The sequence below is a fragment of the Trachurus japonicus genome, chromosome 9 (assembly GCF_045865225.1).
Source record: "Trachurus japonicus isolate A0001 chromosome 9, Traja_1.0".
NCBI lineage: Eukaryota > Metazoa > Chordata > Actinopteri > Carangiformes > Carangidae > Trachurus > Trachurus japonicus.
The window spans coordinates 14,919,635-14,938,456 of record NC_140915.1 but is presented as its reverse complement, the minus strand read 5'-3'; the positions used below and the strand labels follow the sequence as shown (position 1 = coordinate 14,938,456).

At 39.1% G+C, this 18,822-nt stretch overlaps 2 protein-coding genes across 2 annotated transcripts; both read left to right on the top strand.

Annotated features, from left to right (window-relative positions):
• The first annotated feature begins 23 nt into the window (after nucleotides 1-23).
• On the top strand, nucleotides 24-4,743 carry ak6 (adenylate kinase 6). The gene is made up of 6 exons (XM_085786127.1): nucleotides 24-157; nucleotides 250-323; nucleotides 1,458-1,550; nucleotides 1,679-1,737; nucleotides 2,982-3,127; nucleotides 4,247-4,743. The coding sequence occupies exons 2-6, from the start codon at nucleotides 287-289 to the stop codon at nucleotides 4,434-4,436; spliced, it is 525 nt and encodes a 174-aa protein (XP_085642253.1). The 5' UTR covers nucleotides 24-157; nucleotides 250-286; the 3' UTR covers nucleotides 4,437-4,743.
• Nucleotides 4,744-7,918: 3,175 nt separating this feature from the next.
• ydjc (YdjC chitooligosaccharide deacetylase homolog) lies at nucleotides 7,919-17,086 on the top strand. The gene is made up of 6 exons (XM_085786122.1): nucleotides 7,919-8,017; nucleotides 9,790-9,963; nucleotides 10,717-10,873; nucleotides 11,834-11,933; nucleotides 13,241-13,418; nucleotides 15,799-17,086. The coding sequence occupies exons 2-6, from the start codon at nucleotides 9,800-9,802 to the stop codon at nucleotides 16,127-16,129; spliced, it is 930 nt and encodes a 309-aa protein (XP_085642248.1). The 5' UTR covers nucleotides 7,919-8,017; nucleotides 9,790-9,799; the 3' UTR covers nucleotides 16,130-17,086.
• Nucleotides 17,087-18,822: the final 1,736 nt, after the last annotated feature.

Sequence of the window (18,822 nt, the reverse complement as noted above, 5' to 3'; positions counted from 1 at the left end):
TCGCGAAGCTTCGGGTTGGCGGTAGTGTTTGTGTATGTGTGTGTGTTGGTTGATCCTCTGCTGCTGCTGGTACTGCTGTGCTGCTGAGGCCACTGTGACGAGTCGACAAACTGCGATTTATAGAAGTATCTTAATTTCTTGTCAGCTTTTTGTTCAGGTTTGTTTTGTTTTTTTTAACTCATTTGATACGAACAGTCGCAGTGTAAAATGGCGGATAGAAATTATAACAGGGCCACTCTGTGTTTTCAGGTGGAGTCGTCCAGACACGTGCTGCTGCTGAAGAGCTATGAAGATGAGGAAGAGACCGAACATACTGCTAACAGGTGACACACACACACCTTCGCCGATAAGATTACATTTAATTCAATTACATGAGAACTAACCAGTCACTAGCCCTAAGCAGAAGTCTTAATTAATGGCATCAACCGTCACGTCATGGTGGCGGGGATGGATGTGAGTGACGTGAGTGATCACGTTGTCAGGGCAACTCTACTCTCTCCTAAAGCACACATTAATCTACTGTAAAATGAAAACAGCTTACTCCTTCAGTGTTGGCTGCCTCCTTGATAACACCAATGAGCAAAGTCCAGCAAATAAACTGTCTCCATAGTATTTCACTGCTTTAAATTACTTAACTTAACCCTTAACTAAGGGAAGTTAGTGGTTTTGTACCACCGACCCCTGTATCTTCACACCTGAGCAATAGTTCTGCAACACGAATATAATATGTGGATACAGTCAGTCCAAATATAACAACAAAGTATTGTAACAAGGGGTGTTTTTTATACTTTTTGATCAAATAAAAATTATTGTACATTAAGGGAAATATGACAATATCCACTGTTGTCAGATGTCATTCTTGCTGCCATCAAAATGCACAATGCCTTTTGTTAAGTTATACCATGGATCCATGGGTTATACATGTTTACTTTTTTTTTTAAGTATATTTTTTGGCTTTTCATGCCTTTATTTGATAGGACAGTTGAGAGTGACAGGAAATGGGAGGCAGAGAGGGGGGAATGACACGCAGGATAGGGCTGCTTGACGCGGGATTCGAACCGGGGCCGCCTGCAGTGAGGACTATAGCCTCAACACACTACCAACTGAGCTAAACACCGCCCCTACATGTTTACTTTTTATATCATTTTATATCTTTTATATCATATCATTGTTATGTAAGCTGCTGGACGATCTGAATTTCCCTCCTAGGGATTAATAAAGTAGTTTCTATTCTATTCTATCTGTCTTGGCATATGGACGGCAGCTGGAATAATTTGTTCTTGCCACTCTGGTTTCCTCCATAACAAAAAAAAAAAAGTCTAGTTATCTTTTGGAATAATAAAAACGAGGCAGGAGTCATTGGCAGTGTTCAAAAGCCTGATCAGACCTCACCAGATTATGTTGCATGCTTGACCTCCATGACCACCTTTAGTCCAACATTTAATTCTGTCTCACAGGAACTCCTGGTGTTGGAAAGACCACCTTAGGGAAGGAGCTCGCCCAGCGGACAGGACTTGAGTATGTCAACATAGGAGACCTGGCCAAGGAAGGTAAATACTGACAGAAACACATACTGAAGTAAATCCTATTGTGAAACTGCTACTGGTCTTTGTCCTTGTGCATTGTTGGTGTACAAATAAATGCAGATGAAAGGATGACCCTGATTCTCTGTCCTCAGGAGAACTTTATGACGGTTATGATGACGAGTACCAGTGTCCCATTCTGGACGAGGACAGGGTGAGTTAAATGACTCTTTTGGGTTGTGACACGTTGATCTTTACTGAACACAAATGTACTGTTGTGTACTCTTCATACATTGAGAGCCTCCTTACTTTCTCTTTCATCTGCTGGTTTAACAGTCTGGCAGTGAAGGACAGGAACTGTTTACATAACATTGTGAAAGTCTGCTCGCAAATGACTGGCTCCCAACTTACTGACTTGAACTCACTTGGGAAAGACGGGTCTCACAAATGGCAGCATGCATCATTAATAATCATAATCATGTTCTGGCCTGTGAATTTACCTTGATGCCATCAGGACGACATTACATGCAGCCTCTTAGGAAGACCAATCGCTATTCAAGGTCTTTTGTGCCTTCTGCCATTAGTTTGTTGAATGCTCAGCTGGCTTGAAGCTGTAGTTTTTAGTACTGTTGTTGACTATGTGTTTTTACGTACAGTACAGGTCAAAAGTTTGGACACACTCAATGCATTTCCTTTATTTTCATGACTATTTACATTGTAGATTCTCACTGAAATTCCACTAATGAACCCTGACAAGGCACACCTATGAAGTGAAAACCATTTTCTGGTCAGGTTCACCTCTTGAAGCTCATCAAGAGAATGCCAAGAGAGTGTGCAAAGCAGTAATCAGAGCAAAGGGTGGCCACTTTGAAGAAACTAGAATTGGTGGGGGCAGAGATGGAGGAGGAGGAGGAAGAAGGAAAGAAGAAAGAGAAGACAAAGAAGAAAATATGTGTTTTCAGTTATTTCACACTTTTTTGTTAATTCCACATGTGTTCATTCATAGTTTTGGTGCCTTCAGTGAGAATAAAGGAAACGCATTGAATGAGAAGGTGTGTCCAAACTTTTGGCCTGTACTGTATATTGCCCTACTTATGTATTTATTATATTTTTGTACTTTTATCTTACCTGATCTTAATTTTGCACTGTCCTTGCACTTTCCTCCTCAATTGTATGTATGCTTGTGTATGTGATTGTGGTGTGGTGGTCAGCTGTAGAAACAGAATTGCCCTATGGGATAAATAAAGCAATCTCAACTGCTCTCAACTCAACTCAACAAACAGAAACACACTGCCAGAAAACAGGCACTGTGCCGGTCCAGTTCTGGGCAGATTAGATTACCACCACAACTGAGCAGCTGAGTCCCTGTGGTCTGTGAGCTGAGGTGTGTGTTTTTTTTCTTCCCAGGGCTGAGTGGATTTAAATGTTGTAACACTGTGACTTGCTATGATCCCGCAGGTGGTGGATGAGCTGGATGAAAAGATGATAGCAGGCGGCATCATTGTCGACTATCACGGCTGTGACCTGTTTCCCGAGCGCTGGTTTCACATCGTCTTTGTTCTGCGCACAGACAACACTCAGCTGTTCACACGGCTAGAGAGCAGGTAACCTCATTTCAGTGTGTGTGTGTAGAGTTTACAACACTTAGTTAAGGGTCAAACTCTAGCCAGGATGGAATAATTCAAATATAAGTTATATAATAACAGGACTGATAAGATTGATTAATACATTCTCCAAGTCAGTATAATGACTTTCTGAGACAGGATATACATATTAATATAAACATTTGATGGTATGTTATGTTAAGTCACAGCAACAACTGCAGCATATTTATTTGTATTGTAAGTTATACATACAACAATATACAAAAAAATGACATAAAACAATCCACGATAACATTAGGTGTCATTTAACACTACTAGAGTATTTGGAGGGGTGGTTATTGACAGAGATGGACAGAGTACTCGACCCCAGTACTTGAGTAAGAGTACAAATACTACTGGTCAAAATTTACTTAAGTAAAAGTAGCTCAGTCGACATGTTACTCGAGTAAGAGTAAAAAAGTACTTGCTTTTAAAGGTACTTAAGTATCCAAAAGTACATGCTTATAAATTTAAGAGTAAATTTCTTATTTTTTACATAAATGAATTACTATATTTTTTTCTAAATGAATTTAAGGACCTTTTAACTCTTGTTTCTGAGAATTAACTCAGATAAGGCCAAGGATATTCTGAAAATTCCTCCAGATCATCATCAGATTCAGACTGAAACTCAGCGACTTTCTTTTATTTCTTCTCCTGATGCAGCCATCATCGCGGTTTAGTTTTGAGTTGACAAACGCAGTCGAGAGCATGGCTACTTTGGCGGTATCCTTATGGGGAGGGATGACGTCGTAGATCCCAGTGGAGAGCTGCACTGCGATAGGTTTCCTTCTTTGACAAACACAACTTGTGTCCAATAGTATTTTAGGGAAAAAAAAGTACATTTCAGCCTTCCGAGAAATGAATAAATATAAAATATAAAAGTAAAAATGTTGAACCAACTGTGGCATTGGTTACTTTTTAATCATATCATCGCTTTTATTTCCATAAACTGGAGAGGTGCTTGATGAATCCCATCATTGTACCTGGTTTTTAACGGTGGTTAGTTATCACATAGTCGTTCCAGTTTGTCTCTCTGTGGTCCTGGTCTGAAGTGGACTCTGTCCTCTGTGTGACCGACAGGGGTTACTCTGGGAAGAAGCTGCAGGACAACGTGCAGTGCGAGATCTTCCAGACCATCTACGAGGAGGCCATGGAGGCCTACAAAGAGGAGATCGTCCACCAGCTGCCCAGCAACACTCCTGAAGACTTGGAGCGCAACATGGAGCAGATAGTGCAGTGGACTGAGCAGTGGATGAAGGACAACAACTAGAGGCTGTTGGCAGAACTTGTCAGCAAACACTATTTGGACAATTATACATGAATTGTTATTTTCCAATCTGCATTTATTTTCGTAAATTTTGACGACGGACGGATGATATAAAGTATGAGCGCTTTCTTCAGGGGCCTGTTTTCCGAATCTGGAGCCACGAGGACCAGGACTTTGTTACACTAGCTCATCATCATTTACCTGTTGTATACATTTTAAATTGTGAAAGCTGGCGTCAATATCAAAATATCACACACTGCTGCATGTTTGTCATTTACATTTGTATAAATAAATGTGCAGTGAGAAAGAGTGTCACTCTGTCTCAGTGGTAATTGACAATGGTCAGACTCAGGGCTGAACCTCACTGAGACAGTACAGCACAGCCATCTGTTATTACACAGACATGTAGTAAGTAGTAGTAGTAAACCTTTATTTTACCAGGCATGAATTGCTAAGAATACATTCTTATTAAAGCAATGGCCTGGTAGGAGGTGAAATACCTCCTAAGGGGCAAGGGAGAGGGGGAGTATAACATTAAAATATAGACAATAGAAGCATATACAACAACAGTGACACAAAAGAAGGAAGAAAAAGAGATAATAGGCCAACATAACGCAATGGCATACCACAAAATGACAGATAATTTGACGTACAGTGACATACAACAAGTTATGTAAGGACAGAGATACTGGATGTAAAAACAGTTATTAGACAACCATAAAAGAAACAGTAACAAAGTAACATAACACAAGAATTGCCTAAACATTATTTACCAGAATGAATAAACCGATAATAACATTGGATCGTACCGTAAAATACGGGGCTGACCTGTATTGAATAATAAAATGCGGCTGTCCCTTACTGAATCAGTACAGGATGCTCACCCTACTCTAATGCTACACCACTTTTTCACATGACAGGTATGACATTTAGAAACAAGAAAACCAAAAGTTTCATCAGACATAGTGGAGGAGTATTAAATCAGAATGACAGGCATGTTGTCGTCTTTTACTGTCACTCAACCACCATCGTTGCCCTGGTTGAAATGATTAAAATACGATAATAGTCTACAACAAAGTGGTGATGAAAAGTTATTTTTTCCCTATTTAACACCTACACTACACAACTGACTATTGACTTAATGTTTTCCATTTTGCTTAAGTTGAGTTTGGTTATCTCTATTAATTGCTGTCCTCACTGTATGGACCTCTCTTCTTTGCTTATATGGAAGTCCTTATTTCTTTTCTTTTCAAGCACGTTAATTAAATAAATAATATGTTTTATTTTTTGATCAGGAGAAACTGAGTGTTGGTTGATTTATCATCAATTCTTCTCATACTGTAAATATTTCCCAAACATGACCTATTCATTATTTTTCCAGATAGATAGATAGATGAGTTTATTTGTCCTTTTCAAGGAAAATTGTTTTCACCATTTCGTACAAAGCGGCCTCGAGAAGTGCAACTTACTTACATTTACATACATTCCCACATTTCATACACCACAATTACATAGAGACATAAGAACATAAAACATAAGACATAATTAAGACCCCGCATCCCACATTTACATGTACATTCCCCCTGGTTATGTTCTTTTCATTGTCTTATTTAGTTCAGCTCTATGGCAGATGGGATGAAGCTTTTGTTGAATTTTATTTTCTTCTAGGTCAGCGTTCTCAGCAAGCGTACGGGAGGAGATTTGACTGTGTGTACTGTCAGGACACTCAGGTTTTCTCTTCTCCCGTCACCTCACCTGACACCTGTCCACCCACTCGACTCCAGATAGAGAGAGAGACCTCTGTATGCTGGATGTAATGTTTTCATTTTTTTTCTTTTTTAACAGCTGTCAGCCTCTCAGGCTTTGTTTTGTTGACACAGCCTCCACAGAATTTGCATTTGACCATTTACGGTCAGCGGTGGGAGTGTTTTCAAGTTGATTATCATTTTTATAAAGAGTAATTTCTATAAAGCCTGTGTGCATGGGTTAATAAATCTGATCTATCTCTTTCTCTGTAATCTTTTGTGCTCCTCTGGTCTCTTGTTTTCTCGTGTTCCTGGTTATTAAAGGCCTCTCTGGCTGCAGAACAGGTGCTGAATCCGTGTGACCAAGGAGTCTCCAAGGAGTCAGTGACGTGCACACTTGAGGGAGGCAACATCTGTACAGTACACACACATGTAGTAGCACACAGTCAGCACTGAGCTCAGTGTTCAGTGAAGCTGTGCCTGTGTGTGGAAGGTATGTTCAAAATCATTGGTGGTGTTTAAGGTGTTGGTGCATGTCGTCATTGATCATGTTAATGATATAGCTCACTTTTAAAATGTTTGACTTATATAGTGCCTCAGGTGTTCCGGGCTGTACTATGGGACAACCGGTTCTCGTGAACACTTAGTTCTTCTTATGAACACATGTGGTTTATATGACGTAAATTGTATGTTCTCCCCCGGCGAAAAAAAAGGACAAACTTTTAGTTATTTCTCGAGAGTAACGCAAAACAGTTGTCATTTCTGAACAGAACGTGTTACGTCAACTTTCCATTCTTTTTTCTTTTTCTTTTTTTTTCAGAATAAAAGCTGCGGTTCTACCACATGTACAGTACGTTACAGTAGTCACTACAAAATGGTGTTATGGCATTTTTAATCATGTTTTTTTTTTTTTTAAATCACACGCTATGTTGGCCATTTATTCACAAGTTCGATTGTCCAATAATAAATAGGATTATTAAGAGCAAATTAAAAGTGATTATCAACTGTATATCAAACATATCTTTATGCGGTAGAGACTAGAGATTACACTAAAGATATGTTGACATATCAAGATGCAGTTTTATATTTTTATATTTTATATATCCTAGCCTTTTGTCCATGTGCTTTAACAACTTTGTAAATGGATAGATAGATAGATAGATAGATAGATAGATAGATAGATAGATAGATAGATAGATAGATAGATAGATAGATAGATAGATAGATAGATAGATGCAGTTTTATATTTTTATATTTTATATATCCTAGCCTTTTGTCCATGTGCTTTAACAACTTTGTAAATGAATAGATAGATAGATAGATAGATAGATAGATAGATAGATAGATAGATAGATAGATAGATAGATAGATAGATAGATAGATAGATAGATGCAGTTTTATATTTTTATATTTTATATATCCTAGCCTTTTGTCCATGTGCTTTAACAACTTTGTAAATGAATAGATAGATAGATAGATAGATAGATAGATAGATAGATAGATAGATAGATAGATAGATAGATAGATAGATAGATAGATAGATAGATAGATAGATAGATAGATAGATAGATAGATAGATGCAGTTTTATATTTTTATATTTTATATATCCTAGCCTACCGGTATAAAATCTGAAACACTAGGCTACTACACTGACGTTTTATTTTGAAGGGCAGCAGCCGCCGCCATGTTTCTTTCTCCCAGCAGAGGGCGTCGTGTTGTAGTTAACTCAACTCCAGCTTCCACTAATGCGGTTGGTTTGCTAGTCGGAAGTACTGCTAATTACTGTCTCAGTCTCTGTGGCGTCGGACACATATGGATAGACGTGAGTGATACAATGGGTAAGAGCGAGTTTTTACTTCCATTTATTGGGCAAAAACAGGGTCGAGTCCGTGTGTTTAGGTCCGACTTTTAGCTGCCGATGGTCTGTACAGTTTTAGCCGGTCTTTCTCTCTCTCTCTCTCTTTCCCCCCACGGTGACACTACTGGGAGGAGGGCAGAGAGCCAATGTCGTCTCAAAAATGTTCACGACTATTTAAATAAATGAGAGTTGAGTCGGTTTAGCTCTGAGGGTTTTGTTTTGTGAAGGTTTGTTTGTGGAGAGGTATTTAGATTATGACCCCATTATTATTGTATCACATCACATGTAACGTTCACTGACCAAAATATAGTCCAGAGAAGAGAAGACCAGCTGCACCATTTAACAACAGCTTCATAATCTTTTTGGCATGAAATGTTACAACAATAATAATTATAAAGTAAACTATTATGTTGTCTGGAGGGTGTAGTAGTAAAGTAAACCTTTATTTAACCAGGCAAGAACTGCTAAGAATACATTCTTATTAAGGCAATGGCCTGGTAGGAGGTGAAATAAGTTACCTCCTAAGGGGCATAGCAAGGGAGAGGGGGAGTATAACATTAAAATAATAGACAATAAAAGCACATACAACAACAGTAACACAAAAGAAGAGAAGAATAGAGACAATAGGCCAACGTAACACAATGACATACCACAAAATGACAGTTAATTTGGCGTACAGTGACATACAACAAGTTATGTAAGGACAGAGATACTAGATGTAAAAAACAGTGAAACTAGAAAACCCTAAAAGAGACAGTAACAAAATAACAGCACTACTGTTACTGAGTCTGTTACACTCGATGGCTAATGGTCAGATAGACAGACATCCACCCCGGATAGGATGCTGCTGCTGGTCAAGTTTCACCTAGTGTTTAGTTCAAGGACCCGATCCGATCCGTACTTAGATAGACCACATGCTTGTTGTGTTGTGTCCTGGCCCGGTATACAACCGGTTTTCACTTCCCCCAAAACTGGCCCCCCATGTACAGCACGACTGTCAGATGTTACTTCCACATCTGGGCCAACTCACACAGAACATCTGACAACAGCCATGCAGCCTCTCCCAGATGTTGGAGGATATGGATAATACTTTGATTCCTATTGGATATCAGCATTTTCTCATAGTTTAGATTCATAATTGTTATAACATGATGTTTTGGGTTGGACAGATTTAACATCATAAGTGGTTCAGAGGGGACGTCAGTGACACTTTATATTAATACTTAGGCTAAATATCAATTAATAATGTTTTCTAACATCCATTTACACATTTGTTCACTGTGTATTATCAAATGGCAGCCCTTTGTTTTGCACTGTAATCAAAGTTTCATCTTAGAACAGTATTTGCCTGATAAATTGCCTTATTTGTGTATCCTGCAGTTTAATGAAAGCAGAAAATCCATACCTTCCCTGTCACTTACGTCAGCCAAATTTCCACTTTAGGTGACTTAACATGTCAACTGCATAATGGAAACATTGTTGTTACTTTAACAATGAGTCATTAGTCAACAGTTACAAGTCACATGCATGTGTGTGTGTGTGTGTGTGTGTGTGTGTGTGTGTGTGTGTGTGTGTGTGTGTGTGTGTGTGTGTGTGTGTTGCATCAGCTGGTTGCTGTTAACGGCCACAATAAAAAGTGGTGAACAGTGGCATATCTGTTCTCAGTTTGTTTCCTACCTTGACATGTGGACAGAGGGAACTGAGGATAATAAAACACTTCTTAATTTCATTTCCTGCGGATCCTCCACAGAGACCAGCAACTATGCCACAGCCCAGAGTGAAGCTGGTGGTCACAGGAGATGATTTCGGCTACTGTCCCAGGAGGAACCAGGGAATCGTGGACTGTTTCCAGGCTGGAGGCATCTCCAATGTGTCACTGCTGGTTAACGCCTCTGCTGCCAAAGAGGCAGCTGATTTGGCTAAAAGGTAGAGTATGCTACTAATAAACTGGTGGTAATATACTGAGATACAGAGATGAGGGGATAAGATCCATGTGTAATTTCTAGGCTCAGCGTTTAGACATTTACAAACCATGCTCTTGTTTTTTTTTGTTTTTTTGTCCATGTGCTTTAACAACTTTGTTTGTAAATGAATAGATAGATAGATAGATAGATAGATAGATAGATAGATAGATAGATAGATAGATAGATAGATAGATAGATAGATAGATAGATAGATAGATAGATAGATGATTTATTCGTCACATACAACAACACAAGATCATTGCAGTGAAATGACATGTGCAACACTCCGTCGACACACACTGTTAAACTAAATACACGCACTTAACAACAAACAACAACAACATTCAACAATTCAGTTAAAAAGGCAGTGCCCATACTGTGCAAAGCTGGTTAAAATTTTATGTAAACATAATGATAAATAAGTAATAAATAATGTATATAATGTGTGCTATGTGTGGAGAATTGGGAGGATGTGTGTGTGTATGTGTGTGTGCACAGTAAATACAGAATTTCACAATAAAAGCACTAGCAGAGCACTAATTCATTAAGGTGCTCACATATATTTATCTAATCGCACTCTATATTTAAAGGAACAAGGTTTCTTTTTTAAAAGCACATGTGGGTCCTTTTTGTCAATACTGTGAAAATATGAAGTTGTAGAGCTTGTCAGATACTTTTTCACACAATATGATGAAGTTTTTCTTTTTTGTTTCAGACACAACATCCCCATCGGTCTCCATGCCAACCTGTCAGAGGGTCTCCCAGTGTGTCAGAGCCTCACGGCGTCCACGCTGATAAACCAGCGGGGCTTCTTCCTTGGGAAGATGGGTTTCCGTCAGGCCCTGGAGCGAGGGCAGCTCAGCATGAAACAGGTACACTGCTCCAAAAAGCCCATTACATACATGTGTTATATATTCTTTGTTGTTTTACGCTGTGGTGCAAAATGAAAGAAAGACAATAATGAACAAGGTCTCATGTGTAGAAAATCAATAACAACAAAGAGCTATTCATTTCACACTATAAAAAAAATACACTGAAAAACAAGAATGATGATGATAATCTTCATTGATAGCTTAAAAGGCGTCATAAATCAGGAAGCAGTCGGTGTTCAGTTAGTTTGTTTTTCAGCTCATTTGTGTTATCTCAACACTTGGTTGAATAAACAGAGAGCTTCCACTCAATTCATTGTGTTTACTTTATTGGCAGAGAGCTTTTTTATTTCTCTGGATGGATGGATGGAGGATTTACTTGTTACTGTAGATAAAACAAAATTTAATTGAACTGAAACTTCACCATTGCTAGTTTGGAAAACTGGAGATTTTAGGTATTTCTTGAATCAGTAATAATGTTTTGTTTGTTGAACTCTGGACTCTTTATTTTGGTGAGTAACCCCCAGACTGTGTTTGTATATGACACTGGGTGGTCTGATTATAGAGGAGTTGTAGCCTCTTTGGTGGTTCAGATTTAAGTGGCCTCATAAATCTCAAAGATTTACATGTTAAATGTCAGAGGTTCAATGTCTCTTCAGCTCTCTTTAGTTGAATAGCATGTTAATCTTCATCAAAATTGCAAACACAGCATCTTTAATGTGACGAATCAAACTGTCACAATGTGTGCTATGTGTATGTTGAGTCATATAGCATGAGAAGAAAGTCACATGAACATTGTTTAGTTCTGTATTTGACTTCCAAGTGACAGTCTCTGTGGTTTTCATGCTAGACAACAGCTCATCTAGTGACGTCTCATCTCATGTTGCCTTTCAGCAGAGAGAGAAGAGAAAAACTCAGATTTCTCCATCTCCTTTAACATTCAGGTGTGTTTTTCTTCCCCAGGTGGATTTGGAGTTGAGGGCCCAGGTGAGGCTCTTCAGGGAACTAACGGGTCACCTGCCGCACCACATGGACGGACACCAACACGTCCATGTACTGCCAGGTAAAAGACTCAACTCTTAACTGTCGCTCGCTCTTTCACTGATGCCACGAAGGACATGACTTAAACTCCACTGTAGCTCCTCTTTCCTCACTGACTAACATAACACTCACAGGAGTTGTGGAACGAGGGGAATGATGTCCCACATACCATACTATATATGCACTAATGCACTTTCCACTGCAATCCTGCATTTTTATTACCATGGGCTATTTATTGTCACTGTTTTTATTTATTCTCAATGCACTAATTTTTACTATTTTATGTCATGCTGTTGAATGATGTTGTTTATTGTGCAGCTGAGAAACTGAATTTCCTTCGGGATAAATAAAGTACCGGTATCTATCTATCTATCTATCTATCTATCTATCTATCTATCTATCTATCTATCTATCTATCTATCTATCTATCTATCTAGTATCTATCTATCTATCTATCTATCTATCTATCTATCTATCTATCTATCTATTCATAATTCATTTCTTTCTTTATCTATCTGAGCATAACACCTGTACAAGCAAAGCAAAGTTTATTCATATAGCACTCATCACGTAAAGGTGCTATGGACATATGGACTTCAGCATCTATCTATCTATCTATCTATCTATCTATCTATCTATCTATCTATCTATCTATCTATCTATCTATCTATCTATCTATCTATCTATCTATCTATCTATCTATCTATCTATCTATCTATTCATAATTCATTTCTTTATTTCAGACCCAAGGGGATCCATATCGCAATAAAAGTACAATAAAAAGAGACAGGATAAGAGTAAACAAGAAAAACACAAAATACAAAGTACAGAGCCTTCCCCACTATTCAGTGTAGGCCTACATACAAACATGTTCTAAAATGATTCCACAGTCTGGACGAAGATATCTATCTATCTATCTATCTATCTATCTATCTATCTATCTATCTATCTATCTATCTATCTATCTATCTATCTATCTATCTATCTATCTATCTAACTATCTATCTGCGCATAACACCTGTACAAGCAAAGCAAAGTTTATTCATATAGTACTCATTGCGTAAAGTGCTTCACAATCAAATTAATGAAATAAAGTGAAAGAATGAAACAATGAACAAAATACAATCAAGAGAAATATAGGCTACCGGATGAAAAACAGATAGAGGACATCGGTTTGAAGCAGAAAATACCACGTGCTGCCTAAAAAGCCTGTCTTGAGCCGATGTCCTCTGGCGTTTTCTACATTTACTACTACTGCATCTCTCCTGATGTTGGAGTCGCAGTCGGTCAGTCATTCCCTGGTTTGTGTTTGTGTCTGGGTTGTTGCAGAGGTGCGCGAGGTGTTTGCACAGGTCCTCTCAGACCTCAGGATCCCGTACACTCGTGTCCCAGTGGAGCCAGGTTTACACAGCTGCCCGTGGCTGCCGGCGCACATCCAAAGATTCTACACACAGGTGGAGAAGGACGCTCTGGACTCCATCCCCGTCTTCACACGCTACGGAATCAGGTCTGTTTGTGTTAGAGTGGGCAGATAAATATAAGTGATCAATTATTTGATTCTACTCTAAATGTCTAAATGTTTAAATGATGCATCCGCACAAAAATCAGGCATACACAGTTTTCACATGAACTGGTATTTATGAATGAATTTGCAGTGAGCAGCAGGACAACAGCTAAAAGTGGATGTCCATCAGTCACCGGCAGGGCTCTGTGCCAGTTCCCGAACCCAATTCTGAACCGGTTGGTGCGTTAAGACCGAGAAAATATCAGGTTCCCAAGGGAACCAAAAAGTACTTGGTTCTTCCAGGGTATATACAGGAATCTTGAAGTTAATTCTAACACCTTTTTAAGACTTTTTCAAGACCTTCTCAATATTTTTTAATACCTCACCGCCACTTCAAGCTGTAACCATTTACATCAGTGACACTTTTAATTTAACAGTTTTAGTTTGTGATAAAGACTATAGACCACTATGATACAACAGATTCAAAATAGTTTAGGATAATAATTAAAAGGCAAAGTTTATAAAAAAAATAATAAAAAAAACATTGCTCCACACTCAAAAAACAAAAACAACAATCTTCTTTTCTATTTTATGTACCGGTTCATCTTTGTTTTTTAATAAATGAATAAATTCACACACTTTTACAATGTTTTTTAGGACTCAAACTCTTGGACAGCTAATTCAAAAAAATACCTTCAAAATGTAAGACTTTATAAAGTCGTGAAAAGACTTTTTAATACTTTTTACGGGTCTTAATTTTCCCAAAATTGATTTATCACCTTTTAATACTTTTCAAGACCCCGCGGATAACCTGTCTTCCCTGCGAACCGTGACATCATCAGTGGGTGTATCATATTCTAGGCTGTGAAGACGAGCAGGAAGGAGGAGAGGGCAGCGACTGACAAGCTTGTCGTGTTCTGCTAAAGAAACGAAATGTATGGTGGTGATTTGGGCATTAACAGAAAAGCAAGAAAGCAGTGCAGGAAAGAACAAGTTGTATGAATTTCTCTTCGGGGCTTAATAAAGTAAAGTATATTTGAACTTGGGGAAGAGATGGCCAAGGCTGGGTTTACTCGAATGCCAGACCAAATCATTAATAAACTTAAAGAATTCAAGCGGGATTACAGAGACAGCAAAAAAAGCAAAAATGTTACCACTGTTGTGTTCACTTCTGCCTGAGTAATGCAGGTCTTTGCACACTGAGTCCGTTTTTTTCGCATGCGTTTTTCGTATCCGTCATCCGACAAAAAACGTTACGCACAGGCTCCTTGCACACCGAGTCCATTGCGTTTTATTCACATGCGTTTTTATTTTGTGTTCCAAATTTCGGAGAGGGAGACAAAAATCGTCACGCAGTGATGCACTTGTGTGAAAAGAGATGAAAGAGAAAAATTAAAATATTGTGTCCATCCTGAGCGGACGCCAATCTGCCTGCTTGTAAATGAGCAGCGGAACTATCATGATCACTTCAACAGTTTATTTTAAGGATGTCAGTGGTCCAGTTTGATTGATTATTAGCTCACACATTAAACAGAAGACGGACAATTTCCATGATCCTGAACAGCGGCTGGTGCACGCACACACACACAGACACACAGGGGCTGTCCCATTTCTCCACACTTGGCTCAGTGCGCTTGGTTACACACACACTTTAGTGACGTTTTGCCGACGGAACGTATATTTGCATATAGTGTACAAGCATGTACGTGTGTGGGGGGGATATTTAAAAGCAATCGGGACACACTTGACAAGTGCAGCCTGTGCCATTGCGCACAGTAGCACTCACACACACAGCACAGCAATAACTGTTTTAATAAACAGTGCTGCTGGATCACAGTCTCATCTACTCCTAAAGTGTCTCTATGTGCAAGATTCAAATCATAAATGTGTAAGGCCATCTCCGTAAGTAAATTAAACAGACAAGAAAAACGAAAAAATAAAAACATGAGCATGACGAATATAAAATATGACATTAAAAAGTCATAATTAATTTCATTTTATTGAAATTAATTCAATCACATTTCCTAAACGTGGCTTGTGGCTCCCAGTGACGGCGGACTTCACCGTGGTGCATTGTGGGATTTATACTTGGCCAAATACCGCTTGGATGCGTTCTTACCATAAGTATGGGTAAAGTGCAAATCAATCGCGCTGGGGCACACTTGCGCACTGACACTAAGCCCATGAACGCGCACGCCAAGTGCCCAAGTGTGTAAGTGTGATCGAGTGTGCATATTGGGACAGGCCCACCGACACCCACTCAGCGGTGATCCACACTTCAGGACAGGGCCAGAGCCAGAGCCAGAGCCAGAGCTGTGTCTGTCTGAAAGCACCCTGAGAGCTCTAATATAGTAGTTGTATAAACCTTTTTCCATGTCCACAGGTGGCCAGATGTGTACCTGGGACTGACCACCATGGGCCAGCACATGTCCGTCCCCAACCTGCAGAGGGCCCTGAGCCACGCCCTGGCCGCGGGGCCTTCGGGCACTACCTCCAGCAGCGCATCGGGCTCCAACCAGCCCGTGGTCACTGCAGAGCTCATGGTCCACCCCGGTTACCCCAGCCACCCCCAGGAGGGAGGCTGCGGCGAGGGCCCCGACGACTTCTCCCAGTCGGCCGACAGACAGCACGAGCTGAGCGTGCTCAGAGACCCGTCCCTGCTGGCCCTCTACGGCCAGGAGAGAGTGCAGCTCTGTGCCTTCAAAGACCTCTGACCACTGACGCACAAGCACCTATTTATACTGTAGTGAACAAATTAGGACCAGATCTGTTGCAGTGGTTTTAAAAACAGCATCATTCAGACTGAGTGAAGCTGGCATTTGCAATAACACAACTAGCTCTAACAACAACGACAACCCTGTAATTATGATGAGCCATCTGTGATGTGGGGGAGCTATTGGGAAATGGTGAATTTTCTAACAAATAAAACAGTAATATGCATTATGCACACCATTTCCCATAATTATGCCCAAGACACAGGTGACAGTTTTCAGACAGTGTTCACTGCCTCACTTTTTAAATGTTACTAATGAGTCGCTGACTTATTTAAAATCATGAAGGACCTAGGAACACATACTAGTTTTTCATAATAGTAATAAAAAATAATAATAACCGCAAAGGAACCCTCAATGACAGACTGAACTGAATCAACTGAACTGAATCAAACAGGAAGTAGCATCACAACCACAGCGCTCTGTAAACAGGAGGAAGTAACGTCAAAAATGTAGTTCTCGGTAGACAGGAGGTAATATCGGGTCTATGGATCTCAGTAGTACGTGAATTTCTTCTGCTAAGTATTGGATCGCTGCATTTGAGCCCATTCACATCGACCGGTGACCAACTGAGAGAGAAAACACTACAAACAACAGTAGTGACCTGCAAACTGGAATATTTTCCTGTTTAGTGTTGAGAGGTGAACAGGTGTTTGTTATAGAAGCCATACTTATACTATAAGTGCTGCTGTACACAGACCACTGTACTGCACTACTTACAATGACGCTCTTTTCCTTATTATATTTATACTGTAGTTTTGTCCGTTATCATCCACTGTGACTGCTCTGTGATCAGTCTGACCCCTTTAATGAATGATGTCACCGTGTTTGTTTGCACATCTTGAGCTTTAACTTGGTGATGGAAACATTTCTAATTGCTGATAAATGGAGTTACAGAAAAAAAAACACTCATGTTGTAATAATTTCCTTTACTGTGAGTTATTATCTGATCTGGAGGTCTGTGTCTCAAATGACCACACAGCAGTTTGGGGTCAGACGATCCGATGCTGCGACATAGAAGAATGGTCTCTGCCTTAGGGGCCTTAAACAGGTTAATGAAGCCATGTTGTCTTTGTTGGTTGGAGGTTGGAGGGATGGTTTCCAGTGATCTCAGGTCTGTGTAGCACAAGTAGCACTGAACATCTCATCACCTACCAATCACCTGTAACAATACAGTTTATGTGTAATATTTATAGCCATTGTCTGGGTATTTAAAATTTTATATTTTGATTCAGTGTCTGTTGAAACTTTTTATGCGCTGCTGTTTGAATGAAAGGTTATAAATGCAAAAAGCTTCAGACAGAGTGAGCTAATAAATGATGTCAAACTAATGTCTGATCTCTCTTCTTGTTGTTTTGTTTTTCAAATCTACTAACTCAAATAGCAGGAAAACTCTGGGTTTTATTACAAGCATCAAATTAGTTTCCAAGTTATCTGTTCTGAGTGAGGCGCTCCATCACAGTGACCGCAAACAACACACATAATAATGCTAATTGCACCTCACGGCCGGCTGTAAAAAAGTGTTGCGGTCATGTTACACCAGTAGAAATAAAACATCTTGTTTCATTATTGAAAATGTGTTGTTCCCTGATTCTCTAATAACTTGAAAGGATGAATTATGTGTGTGCTAATTGTCAGGGAGGCCTATGACTCATACTTTAATTTCCCAGTTACGAGTCAGACCTGACAAGGAAATGTTATGTACTACTTAGTTTAATCATTAAATATCTTAATATAGATTTGATAGCATATTTTAGTGTAGTTGTGGGGGGGGAATCTTTCTTTCTAGAGGGAAATGTTGGACCTTTTCATTTCTCACCTATAGTTTCTGGAGTGTTTGCAGTTAAACACCTCTAATACACACAAATGCATCAGTATTAACAATCAAATAATAGAAAACTCAAATAGCTCATAACAAGTGATTTCATTTTCACTTTCACCATGCAACTTAGGTACTTTTTGCTGTATATAATGAAATATGTAATATAATGTGTTTATATTAGTCATCCTCAGTTATAACTTGAGCTGAATAATCTTCTGGGCTTTTATTCAGCTTCATCTGACCCATCATCAGTTATTAGAAATGACTTCAGACCTTTGTGTTGGGTCTGAGGCCACATGTGACCCAGTCTCTTCCAGATTTAGTATCACTGTCACTTAGTAAAACTACAGCCGACTGGAAAACCTTTTTTTTTTACCTTGTAAACTCAAGGTCCAACTAAGTAACTAATAGCTACTAGGGCTGGGACGATATGCTTTTCTCCCAGTTCGATTCTTATAAGATTTTTTGGATGGCGATTCGATTTAAATTGCGATTCTACGATATTGCCGATTCTCTCGATTTTTAGTCTGCATTTTTAACATTTATCTGTACACAAATACTGTAGGAGCCTATAAATGAACATACTCCATTATAAAGTGAACTTAAACCCTTTTCAAAACCTGTACTCTCTGTATGTAAAAAAGGCTAACAAATGCACATTGCACAATATTTAAAAAAATTGAAAAAAAAAAAAGATTTCATAGATTTTTGGAAAAAAAAATTGTCAAAAAAGATATTGCTATATTTATGTGAATCGATTTTTTCTCCCACCCCTAATAGCTACCTACTACTTTTTTATAGTTTCTGTAAAAAA